The 16,356-nt window shown below is 34.7% G+C and overlaps 3 protein-coding genes and 1 non-coding gene across 5 annotated transcripts; 2 read left to right on the forward strand and 2 right to left on the reverse strand.

The window, feature by feature from the left end:
* Positions 1-82: 82 nt before the first annotated feature.
* On the reverse strand, positions 83-6,502 carry LOC149728633 (uncharacterized). 2 transcript variants are annotated; one of them, XR_016386052.1, is made up of 3 exons: positions 5,073-6,502; positions 4,132-4,172; positions 3,985-4,078 (listed from the first exon to the last, which is right to left on the reverse strand). XR_016386052.1 is itself a non-coding variant. In XM_089888743.1 (2 exons), the coding sequence occupies exons 1-2, from the start codon at positions 4,217-4,219 to the stop codon at positions 657-659; spliced, it is 3,510 nt and encodes a 1,169-aa protein (XP_089744869.1). In that variant the 5' UTR covers positions 4,220-5,052; the 3' UTR covers positions 83-656. The 2 variants fall into 2 exon arrangements, 1 of the variants encoding a protein (XP_089744869.1); XM_089888743.1 differs by lacking the exon at positions 5,073-6,502 and having other exon boundaries at positions 83-4,078; positions 4,132-5,052.
* Positions 6,503-6,544: 42 nt separating this feature from the next.
* LOC149728634 (phospholipase B1, membrane-associated-like) lies at positions 6,545-11,631 on the forward strand. The gene is made up of 13 exons (XM_089888757.1): positions 6,545-6,786; positions 7,145-7,206; positions 7,262-7,340; positions 7,949-8,007; positions 8,070-8,181; positions 8,249-8,363; positions 8,634-8,685; positions 8,748-8,894; positions 9,284-9,463; positions 9,682-9,786; positions 9,860-9,955; positions 10,538-10,600; positions 10,771-11,631. The coding sequence occupies exons 1-13, from the start codon at positions 6,729-6,731 to the stop codon at positions 10,978-10,980; spliced, it is 1,338 nt and encodes a 445-aa protein (XP_089744883.1). The 5' UTR covers positions 6,545-6,728; the 3' UTR covers positions 10,981-11,631.
* On the forward strand, positions 9,125-9,197 carry Trnaf-gaa (transfer RNA phenylalanine (anticodon GAA)). The gene has a single exon. It is a non-coding gene; the product is annotated as a tRNA-Phe (tRNA).
* Positions 11,632-11,987: 356 nt separating the features above from the next.
* LOC149728636 (uncharacterized) lies at positions 11,988-14,946 on the reverse strand. Its single transcript, XM_089888766.1, has 6 exons — positions 14,672-14,946; positions 14,209-14,408; positions 13,841-13,994; positions 12,966-13,195; positions 12,450-12,687; positions 11,988-12,254 (listed from the first exon to the last, which is right to left on the reverse strand). Exons 1-6 carry the CDS (start codon positions 14,718-14,720, stop codon positions 12,172-12,174), a joined length of 954 nt encoding a protein of 317 aa, XP_089744892.1. The 5' UTR covers positions 14,721-14,946; the 3' UTR covers positions 11,988-12,171.
* Between the last annotated feature and the right edge of the window lie 1,410 nt (positions 14,947-16,356).

Below are 16,356 nucleotides of genomic sequence, written 5' to 3' on the forward strand. Positions count from 1 at the left end.
AAAATTAACAAGAATCAAATGCACAAGAATTCTAAGAACTGTGTAATCATGACTCATGAGTCATAACAAACTATATTTACTGTTTTGACGATGTCAGATATTTATTTGTAAAACTAAAGTCAGAGCATATAATACTTAACTAATTCAGTCTATTTCGTTGAACAGCAAATTAAACGTAAGAGTCATGATTTAAATAAAATATAAATATTTATAGTAAATTCTTCTAAATATTTTATTTAGATACACATAATTAGTTATAAATTTTACATTTTATAATGCAACAATTCTGATAATAGAAGAATATTAACAACACTGCATTTCTAAATGGGGTTTAATATTCCTAAAACTTTAAAAAAAGTCCAAGGTTTACATTAAATTTTAATACAGAATAATATGTACATTTTGGTATAAGGAATTTAATTGTTTTAGGATCAGCATGGAACTTTGTTGTCTGTCTGGGAATCAAACCTGTGGGCTATTTAGCAAAAACTTCAAAAGAATATTATAGTGTGATACAGTGCTTATGTTTACTAGGGCACAGAGTAGATCAATCAAGCTTAATGTAAAAATACATACCATGATAAGAAAAATCTTTACAAGATAGAAAAAAAATGCATGAAAGGAAAAATACTTACAAACATTAGTACATTTTATTATTAGGTATTTTTATTAAAAATTTGGGATTCGATATACACTTTACATTCTTTCAACTTTAAAATGAGCCCTTTGACTTGGTTTTCAATTGTTTGAGAATACAACAACGGATTCAGTGTGCTATTAATTGGTAATAATACACCAGCACTGATTACATAAACAACATTTTGAAGAGTAACTCCAGCAAGATTAATATAGGCGAGTATACAGATAGGCATCCAGCACAAAAAATCAGTGACAATCAATCGACCTATTCTTCTTTGAAGGTGTTTGTTCCTTTCTTCTGCATTTGAGTTTTTCATTTTCGTGCCTTTCTTATAAATAACAACATAACTTGCAACCATGTAGAGAAACATGAGGAAGTTGAGGGAGATGAGCATTGTTGAATATTCCCATGCATCATCACCAACTTTAACAAATAAACGTGGCATACAAACGCTGGTCTCACTGTAATAACCAAACTCTCCATTAACGCTCAAACTTTCAAAGTTAACAGCAAGAGCTTGTTTTAGTTGATACCAATTTAACTTTGCATAACTTGTGTTTGTAATTTCACCCATTCTTCCAACCAACTCATTGATATCAGGTTTCCTCATTGCCTGCTTTGAATAGAAATAATTTGGAAACCACAAAAAGGAAACAAAGTATCCAGATGATTTTGATATAAGAGGGATAGTAGCAAGAAGAAATGCAATAATCCAAGATAGAAAAGCTGGAAGGCAATAAATTTTCCAACTAACATTCTGCATTCGAATTGGATCTATCACGGATAACAAACGAAAGGTAGTCATTGCTGTCATAATCAAAGCAGATGCTTCAGTTGATAAAATCATTAAAGCTCCCAAGAATGAGCAGAGAGTGCTGCTCCTCCATTCTAAATCATTGTAACAATACCTACCAGAAAACATTACGCCTTTAATTGATATTGATATGAGATAGACACTCATGAGAAAGTCCGAAAATGAAAGATTTAAAACAAACCAATGACTTGCAGTTCCGATTGATCCTTTGCTTTTTCTTAAATCTTTAACAGAGCTAGCAATCACCATTCCATTTCCAATCAAAGCAACTAATCCCATTATCCAAAAAATTGCTCTTAGCAAAGAATTTGAAATCATTTCAAGAGATGAAGAGAACAATGAAACTCTGTTGATGTTTGGTGGACATTCATCACTTCCATCAGTGCAGTCTTTAATACCATCTTCTACTTTCTTTATACCAACTGATAACGGAACACCGTTGTTGCAATAAAAACGAGAATTATTACAAATTGACTTGAGTTCATCAGAGCCATCATCACAGTTGATTAAACCATCACAGAGTTTGCTTGCAGTAATGCTGATGTCATTTCCGTTTTTGCAATAAAATCGCTTAGAGCAATTAACTTCATCAAAACCATGGCTACATTTCCAACTGTACTTTCCAAACCCTTGAGACTTTTCATTTCCATCACAATATAAAAAACTATTTTGCAACATATCCTGGTGGCAAGCAATGTCAACATCACAGAAATGTGATTTAACTTTACAATCCACACATTCATCTTCACGATTCCAGCATTCCGGTATTCCATCACATTTATTTGCTGTTATGTTTGTGCTACCGACTTTACAAGTAATGGTGGTATAAATTTCCTCACTGTCTGGATTAGGAATACAGTATTTTGTGTTGATATTGCCACACTTTGCAGTGTTGTTGCACAAAACGTGAGTAATATTCATGCATTCACCAACACATAACATTTCATTGGATTGACACACTTGTCTTGAATTACCCAAAAGATTGCTACAAACTTCTTGGTCAGAACATAAACATTCATCAGATAAATCATAGCAATCTACTATTCCATCGCAAACTTGGTTTGGGGATATCAACAACTTTCCATCTAAACACTTGAAACATTTCAGTTTTCCATCTATGAAACAGTTATCTGAATCATCTGCACAATAGGTCAACGAATTATAAAGATTGATTTGAGGTAAAACACAAGATTCTGTTTTTTGTTTGTAGTTTACTTTGGCTTTACATTTAAAACCTGGAACATTGCTTCTTTGATCACTTCCATCAGTACATTTTGTAACTCCACTACAAAATGCAATACCTTCTATAAATTGTCCATTATCACACTGAGCAGTGTCCCATAATTCAACACCTGGCTTAGTATCTATGCGGTGACACCACCATTCATGATTTTGACCACCAGTCAATGAATAGGTTGTAACGTTGTGGCATATAGGTTGAGTAAGAAGGCTTAGTTGTCTCAAAGTTACAAATTTTTCATAAGCAGAGAAGTTTCTACAGAGCCATACAAAACCATACAAGAATATTTTCCTGAATTCACAAGACTCATCAGAGACATCAGCACAATTGATTGCCCCATCCAGTATTTCATAACTTGAAAGGCAACCCAGGTTAGAAGTACAGTTGATGTTCTGGCCAAGACATCCACACTTTACCTGATTATCCAAACAGGTACAGTTTTTTTCGTCACTCCAATCGGTACAACGGTTAAATCCATCACATTGATCATATGGATAATAACAGTTTGGTATTTCCAAGTCTACAGGAGGGCAATTTTTACCCTGACATGGACCGTCGCATTCAAACTTATTCTGAGGACATTTCGAGCAGTTCATTTCGTCACTCCAATCTCCGCAATGGTTGTAGTTGTCACATTTCCACTCAGAATAATAACATCGATAGATTGTACGGTCTTGGTATAGGCAACCATCAACTGTACCAGGACCACTGTTGTTACACGCACACTGAAATGTGTTGCAACTACAGTTGAGTTCGTCACTCCAATCCCCACAATCATTATAGCCATCGCATTTAGCCTCTCTTTGATAAAAGCCATTACTTTCTACTGCACAGGGTTTATCATTTTGATGACAATCACATTCATAATCGTAGGTGCAGTTCTTTTCATCACTCCAATCACCACAGTAATTTTTACCATCGCAGCGAGTAGAATCCAAATAACAAAGTGGAAAATTATCTTGGTCTTGACAACCTCTGTCATTATAAAAACAGTCACATGGAGCCTCCCCAAGAGGACATGAGCAATTAAATTCGTCACTCCAATCGCCGCAGTCGTTAATTAAATCGCACAGGGATGTTTTTTTTAAACAGCGTGGAATGAAACTGCCATCATGTTGGCAACCACTAACACTTTTATGACAGGCACATTCAAACTGTTCATCTGTACATGAACAGTTTTTTTCATCGCTCCAATCACCACAATAGTTGTAACTGTCACATCGTTCCTCATCAGTGTAGCATTGCGGAACAACTCCAGATATGCGTCTGCAACCACCAGGTAAATTGTGGCACTCACATGCATAAGGGAAGCTCTGACAAGAACAGTTGGAGCCCTCAATGAATGAATAGATATTGGTGCAGAGATTTATGTTGTTTGTTGCACCTAAGGCAATTTTTTTAATAATAAAGTTTCAATATTAGAAATATCAATGTTACCTGTAGCTTCATTGGTGAAAAACAGAAACAAAGCTCCGAAGCTTGTAATAATGAAGAATTTCATCAGCATGTTAGAATAAACACACATAATGTTTGTATATACAATAAAGCATAGTCTACATTAAAACATAGGGCTGTAATAAACTCGTTTAAATGTTTAATAGCTCTTATATAAGGGTGCAGAACAGATGGTTTTACATGTAATTTATTTGAAAAGAGGTATTAAATATTAGCTCATTCATAATTAGTTAATTACTATATTAATCAAAATATCTGTCATTAGAACTTTTACGCATCTGTTATTTACACCAAGCCAAACACTTATGCTTTAAACTATCACCTTTACCTGTCAGTGATTAAGTTGAAATTAATTTAAATTAAGGTAAATATACAGTAGTCTAAAGCTTAGCAATTAATTAATGCTGCAGGATAACTATACTTTCGAAAAATGAAATAAACTTCGTTTTTTAGTAGTATTTAAAACGTCAACTATAAATTGCATGCAAAGCAGTTTCCATGAAATTTCATGAACTGCATCAACTACACACTTATGAGTCACAGCACTGTCGAAAAATTTCTCTGCAGAGACAAATTGTTTTGAATTGCAGACAGTGATACATTGCATGCATCGGCATGAATTTTAAAATTATATAGGATTTTTTTACTCATTACAGCATGTTAAGTTTGTTTACTAACTTAATGACAAATTATGCTGTATACCAAAACACAAACTATATTCTGCACACAGTTCACCAATAAGAAATATAACAACCATAAATGTTATATTCAAGTATTAATATATTTAAAGCAAATTATGTTTGTTGCATTCTCATCTCAAAATTGACCACAATAAAAAAAACAGAATATATAATGCTAGATAAAACGTGTAAAGAACACATATATATATAAATGCTATTAATGTATTTACAAACTAAACATACCTGGTTAATCAATGATGTTCCACCCTTATCAGTCATTCATTATTACAAATCTTTCAAAATCAATACCCCAGATTTAACCATATACCTTTAAAATTATAATTTACTATGAGATATCTGAAAAGCAAATATTAAGAAATAACTAATTTTATGATAAATCTCTTTACTAGATTCAAGCTATAAATATTATGTAAGCTCAATATAAGGTGTTTTCTAAAATTATTCCAAATACGATTGTAATTTAATAATAGAAATGAAAGTATGTTCACAGCAAGCATGCTATCTTTTTTAATATTTATAAGTTTTTTATCAGCTTTTGCAAGTAAGTTTATTTGTTTTTTTATATTTTTATGTTAAAAGTATGTATAAAATGCACGAGAGTGAGTACTAATTGGAGCGATGAGCATAACTGCACATGCACTGCAAACCATGTCAGATGTGGATGTATAACAGAAACTAAGGACTGCATGTCTAATTTTGGATGCATTAATAAGTATCAAATACTAAATGGTATCATAAACTATGAAGATGGATCTGATGAGGCTGGCAAAAAAAAAACGAACCAATTCTCCCGTACAAGTATGCAGGTAAAATGTTTTATTGCGAATCAGAAGATTTACAGAAACGCCTAATTGAGCTTTAAACAGTAAAAGGGGAAGGAAACAAATATTTGCTAAGAAGTAAATACTTTTACGATTATGTATGGTCAAAACACTGAGATTTGGTGCAGGTCTAGTTACAGCATTATTGAAACTGAAGTATGGGATACAGTACGATGCGAAAATGGACACATAACACAGGTGTTTTATTTCACCACCTTGTGCCCACATACTAGTTACCACCTATGTAACTTTGTGGATGCATATTTGCACTAAAAACAAGCAGCAATAATGAGTAACATACAAAAAATCCTTGTTTAATAAGCAATTTTAGGAAACATATATTATATAAATAAACTGAATAATTTTAACAAAGAAATTTCTAAACTAAATGAAATTCTTTGTATGTTATGCATTTGCATGATATGTATTCTGTATATTTATAATGTGGATATTTGTATCATACTACATTTTGTACCATTTTGTATTGGATTTTGCACCTGACAAATCAAAATACCAAAATTGTATTCACATGATTAATATCAAAAGTCACTCAATAGCATTATCACCCAAAATAAATAAAAATTCATGTTAACACATATGATACAACGCTTGGAAAATATTTGCCTTAATCCTAAGCAAACAAGCATGATCAACAAACTTCAAGGGATTTTTTGCTAAACAATGTAGGATTTTACAACATACTTTGTTTTAAGTGTAAAGTAAACTATAGTTAGGCATTAACTAATGCAGTAAATGTCAGAAACTTAAATCAAATCCTTGCTGGAAATGATCTAATGACACAATGGGAACAATAGCTTTTAACTGCATAACACAACATAGTTCAAGGCATAGGTAAAGTTATTAGAAGCTGATGTGATTTTTCTATAATTGTTTTATAGAAACCTGTACCACAGAAATATTTTCACTTATATATATTTGGTACTTTTTGCCAATATTAAAATTGATTAGTTTAGACTTTTATGTTGGGAATTTTAGATAAACTTAAGTAAGATTGTGAAGATTGTTTAGCTTTAGACTTTACATTATAATAACGGCAATGTTTAGGGTTCTGCTCTTTTCTCTTGTACTACTACCATATGGACTTGGAGATGAAGGTAAAAACTGGAAAAGTTCATATTTATGAATAAATGATAGAATGCAACTTACTTTATCCTCGTGTGGCCAGAAAACAACGTTTGTTATAACACGGGTGTTATTTTTCAAACACCTCGTGCCAGCTGACGAGTTACCAAGTATGCTACTTTGTGGGTAACTAGAATAAGCCCTTCGTGGGTAATTAGAATTTATAAGAATATGCCTGGCTGGATATACAAATGTTCATGAAAAACACTGGAAAATTTAATATTTATAAGAATAAGCCTGAATATATAAATATTTATAAAAAAAAGGCTGGAAAAATACCTGTGTTAAAAGAAGTTTAATTTACCTAATTTAAAATTTTTCAATATTCAGATTCAAATTTGGAGTGGAAAAAACAAATGAAAGTATTAGAAAAAATAGGAAAAAAAGTTCCAGTGAGTTTCAATAAATGAACATAATTTTGTGTTTAATAATCAATTATAAAAGCAGGGACCTGAAATTACTGTTTACAAAACTGGTACTGATTTTTTCAACATAACATTTGAATCACAACCTGAAGAAAAAACAGGTAAAACTACACTGTAATAAATTAAAATTAAACTATTACTTGCCTAACATTGAGTGAAAGTGTTTATACCACATATTAAGTACATTAGTTTTTAATTCCTAAGTAAAAGAGTTTAAAAACACAGAAATAATTATTTTAATTTTCCATTACTACGTCTATAGCGATTTGACAATTGTAACAACACAATAACATGCGTTCTCTAAACCATTTGCTGGTCACTAGTAAAAATGTTGGTCTTAAAATGTATAATTATTTATTTGGTAAAAGGGTATTGTAGTGTTTAAAATTAAACTTGAAAATGGGCGAAAAAAGTGCCATATCACCATTTTTAATATAAGAGCTGCTGTCGTGATATATTTGTTATTTGTTCGATTGTTCAATTCGAACAGGGTGCTATTACAGAAATATACAGTAGTACACTATCAGTAAGGTTCACTAGCTAAAGGATTATTCAAGCGCGACCTCGCGCAAAACAAAAATTAATTTTCCAGTACCTTTTCGTCAAAGGGGCATACCCTATGATGACGCACCTAACGGGGATATAAAGTTTACGCGAATATTATGTGTGGTGCACGACAATGCTTTTTATAATTTGTTTTTTTTTGTAGTACACTTACTTCGACCACAAGATATTGATGTTGTTGGAGCAATGGGAGATTCGATTACGGTAAGAACAAATAGAACGCGTGTACAAGTTGCTACATAACCTAAATTTAATTTCCCCAAAAGGCGGCGAACGGCGCCGGTGCTAATACAATAGCAGGAGTGGCAATACAATATCGTGGTATATCTTGGACTTCGGGAGGCGACGAGTCATTAGAAACTTCGCTGACCATTACGAGTAAATTGAATAGTATGTATAAAAAGCAGAAACTCTTGTTAATAAGTCTATTTTTTTGTTTTCTTAGATATACTGAGAAAGTTTAACCCCCAAGTAAAAGGTTACGGTGTCGGTAACGGTTTTTTGTACCAAAGTCGCGAAGAAGATTGGTTCAACGTTGGTGTGCCAGGAGCAAGGGCTAAGTATGCGCCTAGAGATAAAGTTCGGGGGAGATGGAACATCTTTTAACCATGTTTTCCCGTTCCATGTAGTAGTTAACCTAGAACATTCAAAGAATAATAAAACTATATCCTCACGACTTCCATAAACTGGTGTTAATTGTTTAAAACACGATCAGGATATTTGGATAATACGTGCTAAAGGTGTGTTCCATCTTTTCCCATCCTACTATATATGATTAATTTTTTTACGTACATGTGTTAACAGGCGCAATAACCAATTCTTCCATGTAGGGACATGCCTGACCAGGCGCGCGATCTTCTGAGTAGAATGAAAAACGACTCGGTACAGTATCATTTCTTGTATTGATTTCTTTTTTGACTTTACGAAATCCATTTTATGCTCAGAGAACGAACTACGAAAACGATTGGAAGCTCGTGTCGATGTTTATTGGTGGAAACGACCTATGTGCACTTGATAGAGACCCGATAGGAGCCTCGCCAGAAACATACCGAGACAAAATAATGGAAGGGCTTGACATATTGCATAAAGAGGTGTTAAAATTTAAAACAATATTTAAAAAATAACAAAATGCGCTTGGTTTTGATAAAATATAGTTTTATGCACCTTTTTAGTTTCATGATTGCGTTGGTAGTATATAAAAATAAGAGATACTATAATAATTAAGCTCCAGTGCCAAATGTATAACTGCAATTACACCTGAACGTCTGACTGTGAAAATTCTCTTAAATACTCATTCTTTATTGAGCGACCGCTTATGTCTGCCTCGATAGCTCAGTTGGGAGAGCGTTAGACTGAAGATCTAAAGGTCCCTGGTTCAATCCCGGGTCGGGGCAAACTTTTTTTCACCGAAACTTACTAGGTATACAGTTTTATAACTCAAGTTATAACAACATAGTTTGAGCAATGTTATTTTTTGCAGCTTCCCCGCGCAATAATTCAAATTGTGCAAATCCTCGAAGTATACCTTCTACCGCAAATAGCGGATGGTTACGGCGCTTCTCGAGTTTGTAAATTAGCGCAACGACTCGCTTGTGATAACGTGGTGTTAGCAAACAGCACACAGCAACAAGAACTGCGAGAAATTAATTGGAAATACCAGGTACATTTTTAATTTTGTCCAGATGCATTTGCGGCCTGTGATGCTCTAGTATGGGCCGTGGTGTGGCGTGTCTTATAAAGAATCATACATTCATATCTTTCCATAAAAGACCTATAATTTCAAACTAGTATTCAAACATTAAACAGCCATTAAATTATAGATTAAAGTAACCGCATCTACAAAAAACTAATCTTTAAGTACAACTTCGTGTTATATAGGATTTGGTGGCAGAACTTGTGTCAAGCGGTCGGTATGACGATAGGCCCGATTTCACAGTCGTGTTGCAGCCTTTCTTTAAAGACACTGTGCTTCCTGTCACAGAGGTAAACATTTCATTTCGGCATTAAACAAGGTGTATTCGTTACGTGTAAAATACTCAAATGTGCTTTATTTTAGACCGGGGAAGTGGACGCCACGTTTTTTGCGCCAGACTGTTTCCATTTTAGTTCTAAAGGACATGCAATGGGTGCTCTTAATCTATGGAACAATATGGTAAGAACTTGCAGTTGGCAAAACGGTGTTATTTATTCTTAAACATATGAATGAATGAATGAATGAATGAATGAATGTAACTTACTTTATCCTCGCGTGGCCGGAAAACGACAGTCGTTATCACACGGGTTTAACACCTCGTGCCAGCTTACGAGTTACTATGTATGTTGCTTTGTGGGTGATTATTTTTTTTGGAGTTTTTCATGTTTTTTATTTATGGCTGATAATTTGGACAACCCATTAGTGACCACTGGGTTGGAGCAATTGCCGTGAAGTGTCTTGCCCAAGAACACATGCGCCCACAATGGTAGCAACGTCGAGCCTTGAACCCATAACCTCTGGGTTACAGGCAGGCGCGCTAACCACTATACCATGGCGCCGGACGAGATATAGCCTAATAGTCACGTGAGACATAGCCTAATAGTCACGTATACTATAACATAACCCATAGTACTGTTGGATATAGTTACCTCGCAGACGATATGTATATAGTTGTCATTGTAGTCCACTATTGCGTTTAGTCTATTGATTTACATGAGTATTTGTTTCCATCCCGAGACAAATAAATAACTATCACTACAGTTTGAGGCAGAAGGCGCCAAAACCACGGAATGGAGCGTGAGCGACCTCAAGTGTCCGACTAAGGTAACTAAATAAACACAACGGTTTGGGGCGCTAATGATGAAGAAAGGCACATTCAGTAAGCCAGTATTGTTTTGGGTATAATTATGCTTTAACTTAAACAGAGACAATGTATCGTTGGTTATCGCCTAAATATACAGCGGGCGGCCTTTATTTAGCACTAATATTTCCAGGAAAAACCTTATATCTACACACGACTCAATAGTCCTTCAGGCGAAATTCCTCCAGAAATAACAACTACGGAGTCGAGCGATGATTCCGTTTGCCCAAAACTGAATTGTCTCTCGTTGCCTATTTGGGTTATTAGCGTAGTGGGGGTTTTCGTGGCTGCCATTGCTGGACTGCTTGTTCTGTTGCTAATTTTGACGACTCAGTCCCAATAAGAAGCTGTGTAATCGTCCAATTTGGTAGTAAACAAAGAACATTCAAAGAATTATAAAATCGTATCTTCACGACTACTGTAGAACGTTATTAAATGTTCAAAACACGATCAAGATATGCTAAAGGTATCTTATCTTCCCCCCACCCTACTATAAATGAAAACAATATAAAAAAAAGGTGTCGACAAATCTATTATATGTTTTTCTTTGTCTATCTTATCTATATGCAATTTTTGTTATCGTGTACAATGTTTTGAAAATGATACTTGCATATTAATTACACCGCAAATTTGATTATTTAAATGTACAGTACAATTTATAAATAAACGGTACAATTTATACGCATTGTAGCAATATTAAAACAGTTTGTAAAGTGTAGATTGTCACGGTGGTAAAGTAACCACAGATGTTATAAAACGAGTATCGTATAGGGTGGGGGAAGATGGGACATCTTTTCATTCTTTTTTCTCGTCCCATTTGGTAGTAAACAAATAACTTTCAAAGAATTAGAAAAGAATAAGGGCAATCGACTGTCGCATTAGGCTTAATTGCTGCACAGATTACAATGACGCATTTCAACATTCCCGCTGCATTTGTATTAACAAATTATTCAAGTATATTAACAGTACTTTACGTACAATCAAAGTTTCGATTCTTTCTATATTAGTTCAACAGCTTCCCTGCAAACAAATACAGGAAATCACACGATGACATCAGCATAAACCGCAAACCTCAAGTCTAACTAAATGAATGAAAGAATGAATGAATGTAACTTACTTAATCCTCGCGTGACTGGAAAACGGCAGTCATTATCACACGGGTTTAACACCCTGTACCAGCTTACGAGTTACCATGTATGTTACTTTGTAGGTAATTTTTTTTTTGTATGGCTGATAATTTGGACAACCCATTAGTGACCACTAGGTTGGTCGAATAACAATGTAACATTTTTTGTCTGTCATTTATTTTAAAAACTAATTTTCTGCTATAAGTGTCACACACAATGCATATAGAGTAATGTTAACTTTATTTTTAAAGCTGTATTCTACAACAAAACATCAGTACGAAAGTCAAAAGGGGTTTTAGTTGTACATAAAATAGGCAAATGTAATGGTACGCTCAATACAGGAATGCAGTAAAATAGAACAATAAGCAGTAAAGGCAGGTCCCGAAAGACGGACGTCAACGGATATTTCAAATAAAGAACCCTGGGGATGGGTTTCGGTTGCAACGTGTTTGAAACCTGCATACCATGCAAGCAATTCTTCGCTTGGAATCTGTAATATATAATATAATTAAATGTGTACATCGAGCCAGATCCACGAAAATATCACAAAAAAGTATATTTTGTCGAGTTAGATGATCTGCTGCTATATAGTAAAGAAGAATTTCCACAATTTGAGTTAAAGAATTTTCCCTAACCAAAGATGCCTATCTATCTTTTTTAGTTTTCAATTAATTTACACGCATACCTCTACAGCGGCCACACTTAAACGGGTAATGTCGCCATGGTCGGAAAACTTGTCTGCAGTATTTCCTCCTGCAAACATACAAATCACCTCCCGAACGACCAAGATTGACAGGCGAAGGGACTCCATCTAACTCCACTTCCTCTTTCGCTCTATGCTCCGCAGAGGCATTTGCATCATTCGGAAGTCGGTTTGTACGATAGAAATCAATGATTTCATTCATAGTAAAGGGACAGTCCAACTATAAAAAAAAACATATTTATTGAACAATACGAAGAACATACTCTGGCGGACGTATTGCTTGTCAAAAGGTCAACTTAAAATAATTGCGCACATCGAAACTTAATTAGCAAGTACGATTTCCTAATTGAACTGAAGCAGCACTGCAAGGAAATTCCTTTGGCATACACTCCTTGCCACAAACGTCAAACTTAATGACAACCGCTTTAGGCATCAGCCTTGTTTTAAAAAGCAGCTTTACCAACTAGCTGCCAAAATATCAAGTATTCACGGTCTTACCATATCTGTGTCCTCGCATCTTTGTACCAATTCCGCTTTCGGCAAGCACGTTGTGTTGTCTGTGAAATTCCTATTTGAACAAGTCCATGTCGTGTCTGCGCCACTGATAGTTGAATAGTTAGTGGGACAGGATGCAAGACACTCGGTAGCATATTCGTTGACTACGTCAGAGCATGACGTCACGTTGCCCGGCAACTTTGTGGTATCACAATGCGTTTGGATATTGACAACTGTTGAAATGAACAGATTTAAAGCAGTTGGAATTTACATACAAAATAATTGCATTGGAAATCAGAACGTTTCAGTCATTTTAAATTTGAAAGCGAGACCGCATGGCCCAGTTTTGGCAAAACAACCCTCTGGCGAAATGCTTGCGGCTGGCAGTACCTCTTAAGCATAGGAACGTGACGCATTTAAAAGACATCGGTCGTGTATTAATAAATTGTATTCGTCTAAATATTAGAAAACTGCTGAAAAGGCCGAACTACTTGCAGCATTTGTATCTCAGTTTAATAATAACATTTCAATTTATTCATTCTATATTATGCTGTATAGTATATACAAGACGGCATCAATAACGCAACTCGATTCCCTGTTGCGCTGCTTTGTATTTCGGTCGACGTGACAAAACTGTCATGAATCTGTCCCAGCGGGTTAGAAATAAACAAAATAACTTTTCTTGTCCATAGGAAGACGATTTTTATTGTGTTAAGCATGACAAAGCATTTAAAATGATGTTCATTTATTTGCGTATCATCGGAACGACTTTTTAATTTGATTCGCAACTTATCGACCTTACATAACAGCTTTCCACTGAGTTCTAAAACCAGCTTCTCGTTTTAAGTAACATATTTAGTGCAAACTATTTTACTTACATTTGTAAGTTGCGTGGAAACCATATAGATTGATCCGATAATCAGAAACGAATTTCAAACGAAGTCTTTGGGTAGTCGATGTAAAATTGAAAGGTGAATGTGACCCGTAAAAATATTGTGGAGGTATTTCGCTGTTTTTTCTTCCGTACATGACCTGGCATTGGTTTAGAACAATATTATAGAATAATGTTAAGGTTTTAATCCGCCATTACAATTTAATAGGAACTACCTAACTCTTGCTTACGCATACGCAAAACATGCTGAATTGCAAAATAATCTGTAAGCGAAGGATTGTAAAATAAGGTTGAGATTTAAAGCTCTATTGGCTGAAACCTTTAAGTTTAGTTAATACTATTTTGGTCATTAACCTTTAGGTAATCTGTCATGTTTCCCAACACAACATCCTGCAATTCGAAATAGGTGAACTGTACTGCAACAACGTGTTTTTTTGGCGCCATGATGTAATACGAGCATATGGTGTTGCTTGTGTAAGCCCAAGGATAGAAAGGACTACTCACAAAGCCACCCGTTCCGTCGCTGTTTCTTATATTTGTGCATACGGAATATCCTGTCATGTAAAATAAAATAGATTGAATTTATAGATCTTATTGAATGAGACACATATCGCAGGCTAATAATTGAAACTACGAAAAGGCGAATACTGACAGAAAAAAACGACAGCCAAAATGTTGTTTTGTGGCTTTTTATTGCAAACTATTTGAATTAAAAAAATGTGGCAGTTAAAATACAAAATGCTAAACGCAATCGTTATAATGATAGAATAGCACTAGCATTAAACAATACAACAAAATACAAAAATAAAATTCTTACCTTCGCAGGCAAAGAATACCAAAAGCAAAATTGATCCAATCTGATTCATTGTTTTCGCTGAACTAATGCAAGTGGTTCTCCTCGGGCGCTATTTATTCTACATTTCGAAGAACGCAGCGGTTCAAGATGATGACGTAATGTTTACTTTTTCTCTCACATGCCCGACTGGGCGCTTGCCATCGCATGATGCAGTAACCTATTTCATATCACGAACCGAAACATTAATAGAAAAATCTGTCACGGTTATATAGAAATTATAATAAACTTTCTCGTCAAGACCATACAAAGCAGTATCGAAATTACGTAACAACACATCAAGAAGATGTCGTTTCCGATTCCTCTGATCGTAAAGTTTCGCTTTCGAAGTTTAACATTAAACTAAACCATACGTTACGAAAGTTTCGGTTTCGTGTTAGTACACATGCGGCAATTGTGACGTTATACCCGCGAGGCTATATCGATAAACTTTTCGTTTTTCGATGTATTGGGACTTTCGCGCTTTTAAGAGAAAGTTCATGGAAAAAAATGACTTATGCGAAATACAGTGGTACCAATGCCAAATTTGTGGCACCAGTATTTAACTTTTTGCTAGGTTATTTAAGTTTAATTGCATTTGTAGGGTACAAAATTTACCAATTAAATTCTAACAATACCAAGAGAGTTCAAACAAAGTTAATTCTTTACAATAACATATACTGTATAGGTAACATAGCAGTAGGGCAAAACAAAAATGGTTTAGACCCAATAAAAACTAGCAAGAATTTTAAACTCTCATCATATCCCGCTTGCTTGCAAATATTTAAAGTAGCAACGCTTATACTTATATATATAGTAGGCCTGGGAAAAATAGGACACTTTCCGTTCTATTATCTCGTCCCATTTGGTAATAAGCAAAGAATATTAAAAACGTATCTCCACGAACCCCTGATAGACCGTAGTTAAATGTTTAAAATAAGATCAGGATATTTAAATATTACGTGCTAAAGATGTCCCATCTTCCCCCATTGTACTATATATATATGGCGTCGGCTATATAATTTTCGGCCCATTTCAGAATATGTATACCGATTCAGCAGTTTTGTAAGCCAGCATCTAAACACCCCGGGGCGCAGATATTTTTGTCCAGCAAAGTTCTTGGTTAGGAGAATATTTCATATTGCAGAAATTACATATATGTTTGAATACTCTTTGTACGAAACATTACATTTTTGAATGAATGAATGAATAAATGAATGTAAATTACTTTATCCTCGCGTGGCTGGAAAACGACAGTCGTTATCACACGGGTTTAACACCTCGTGCCAGCTTACGAGTTACCATGTAGGCTATGTTTCTTTGTGGGTGATTATTTTTTTGTTAATTTTTTCTTCATTTTTTTTATGAAAGGCTGATAATATGGACAACCCATTAGTGCCCACTGGGTTGGAGCAATTGTCGTTAAGTGTCTTACCAAAGGTCACATACGCCCGCAATGGTAGCAGCGTCAAGCCTTGAACCCATTACCTCTGGGTTACAGGCAGGTGCGCTAACCACTGTGCCAAGGCGCCGGATATTTTTTAATTACGACGCGTAGTGACAGAATGTTTTTAAATCATGAAATCGTTCTTTGTGTATTTGAACCAATGTTTATATATGGTAATATAATAACATTGGTTTAAACCTAGAAGGGCATCAACATCTGCCAT

The sequence above is a fragment of the Ciona robusta genome, chromosome 11 (genome assembly GCF_009617815.1).
Source record: "Ciona robusta chromosome 11, ASM961781v2".
NCBI lineage: Eukaryota > Metazoa > Chordata > Ascidiacea > Phlebobranchia > Cionidae > Ciona > Ciona robusta.

Coding starts and splice junctions, on each gene's coding strand:
- LOC149728633 (XM_089888743.1), bottom strand. CDS start 4,219: ATGTGTGTTTATTCTAACATGCTGATGAAATTCTTCATTATTACAAGC. Junction 4,079..4,131: donor TTTCACCAATGAAGCTACAG/GTAACATTGATA, acceptor AAATTGCCTTAG/GTGCAACAAACAACATAAAT.
- LOC149728634 (XM_089888757.1), top strand. CDS start 6,729: ATGTTTAGGGTTCTGCTCTTTTCTCTTGTACTACTACCATATGGACTT. Junction 6,787..7,144: donor ATATGGACTTGGAGATGAAG/GTAAAAACTGGA, acceptor TTCAATATTCAG/ATTCAAATTTGGAGTGGAAA. Junction 9,464..9,681: donor AAATTAATTGGAAATACCAG/GTACATTTTTAA, acceptor CGTGTTATATAG/GATTTGGTGGCAGAACTTGT.
- LOC149728636 (XM_089888766.1), bottom strand. CDS start 14,720: ATGAATCAGATTGGATCAATTTTGCTTTTGGTATTCTTTGCCTGCGAA. Junction 13,196..13,840: donor TTTCCACGCAACTTACAAAT/GTAAGTAAAATA, acceptor TCATTTCAACAG/TTGTCAATATCCAAACGCAT. Junction 12,688..12,965: donor GATGCGAGGACACAGATATG/GTAAGACCGTGA, acceptor TTTTTTTTATAG/TTGGACTGTCCCTTTACTAT.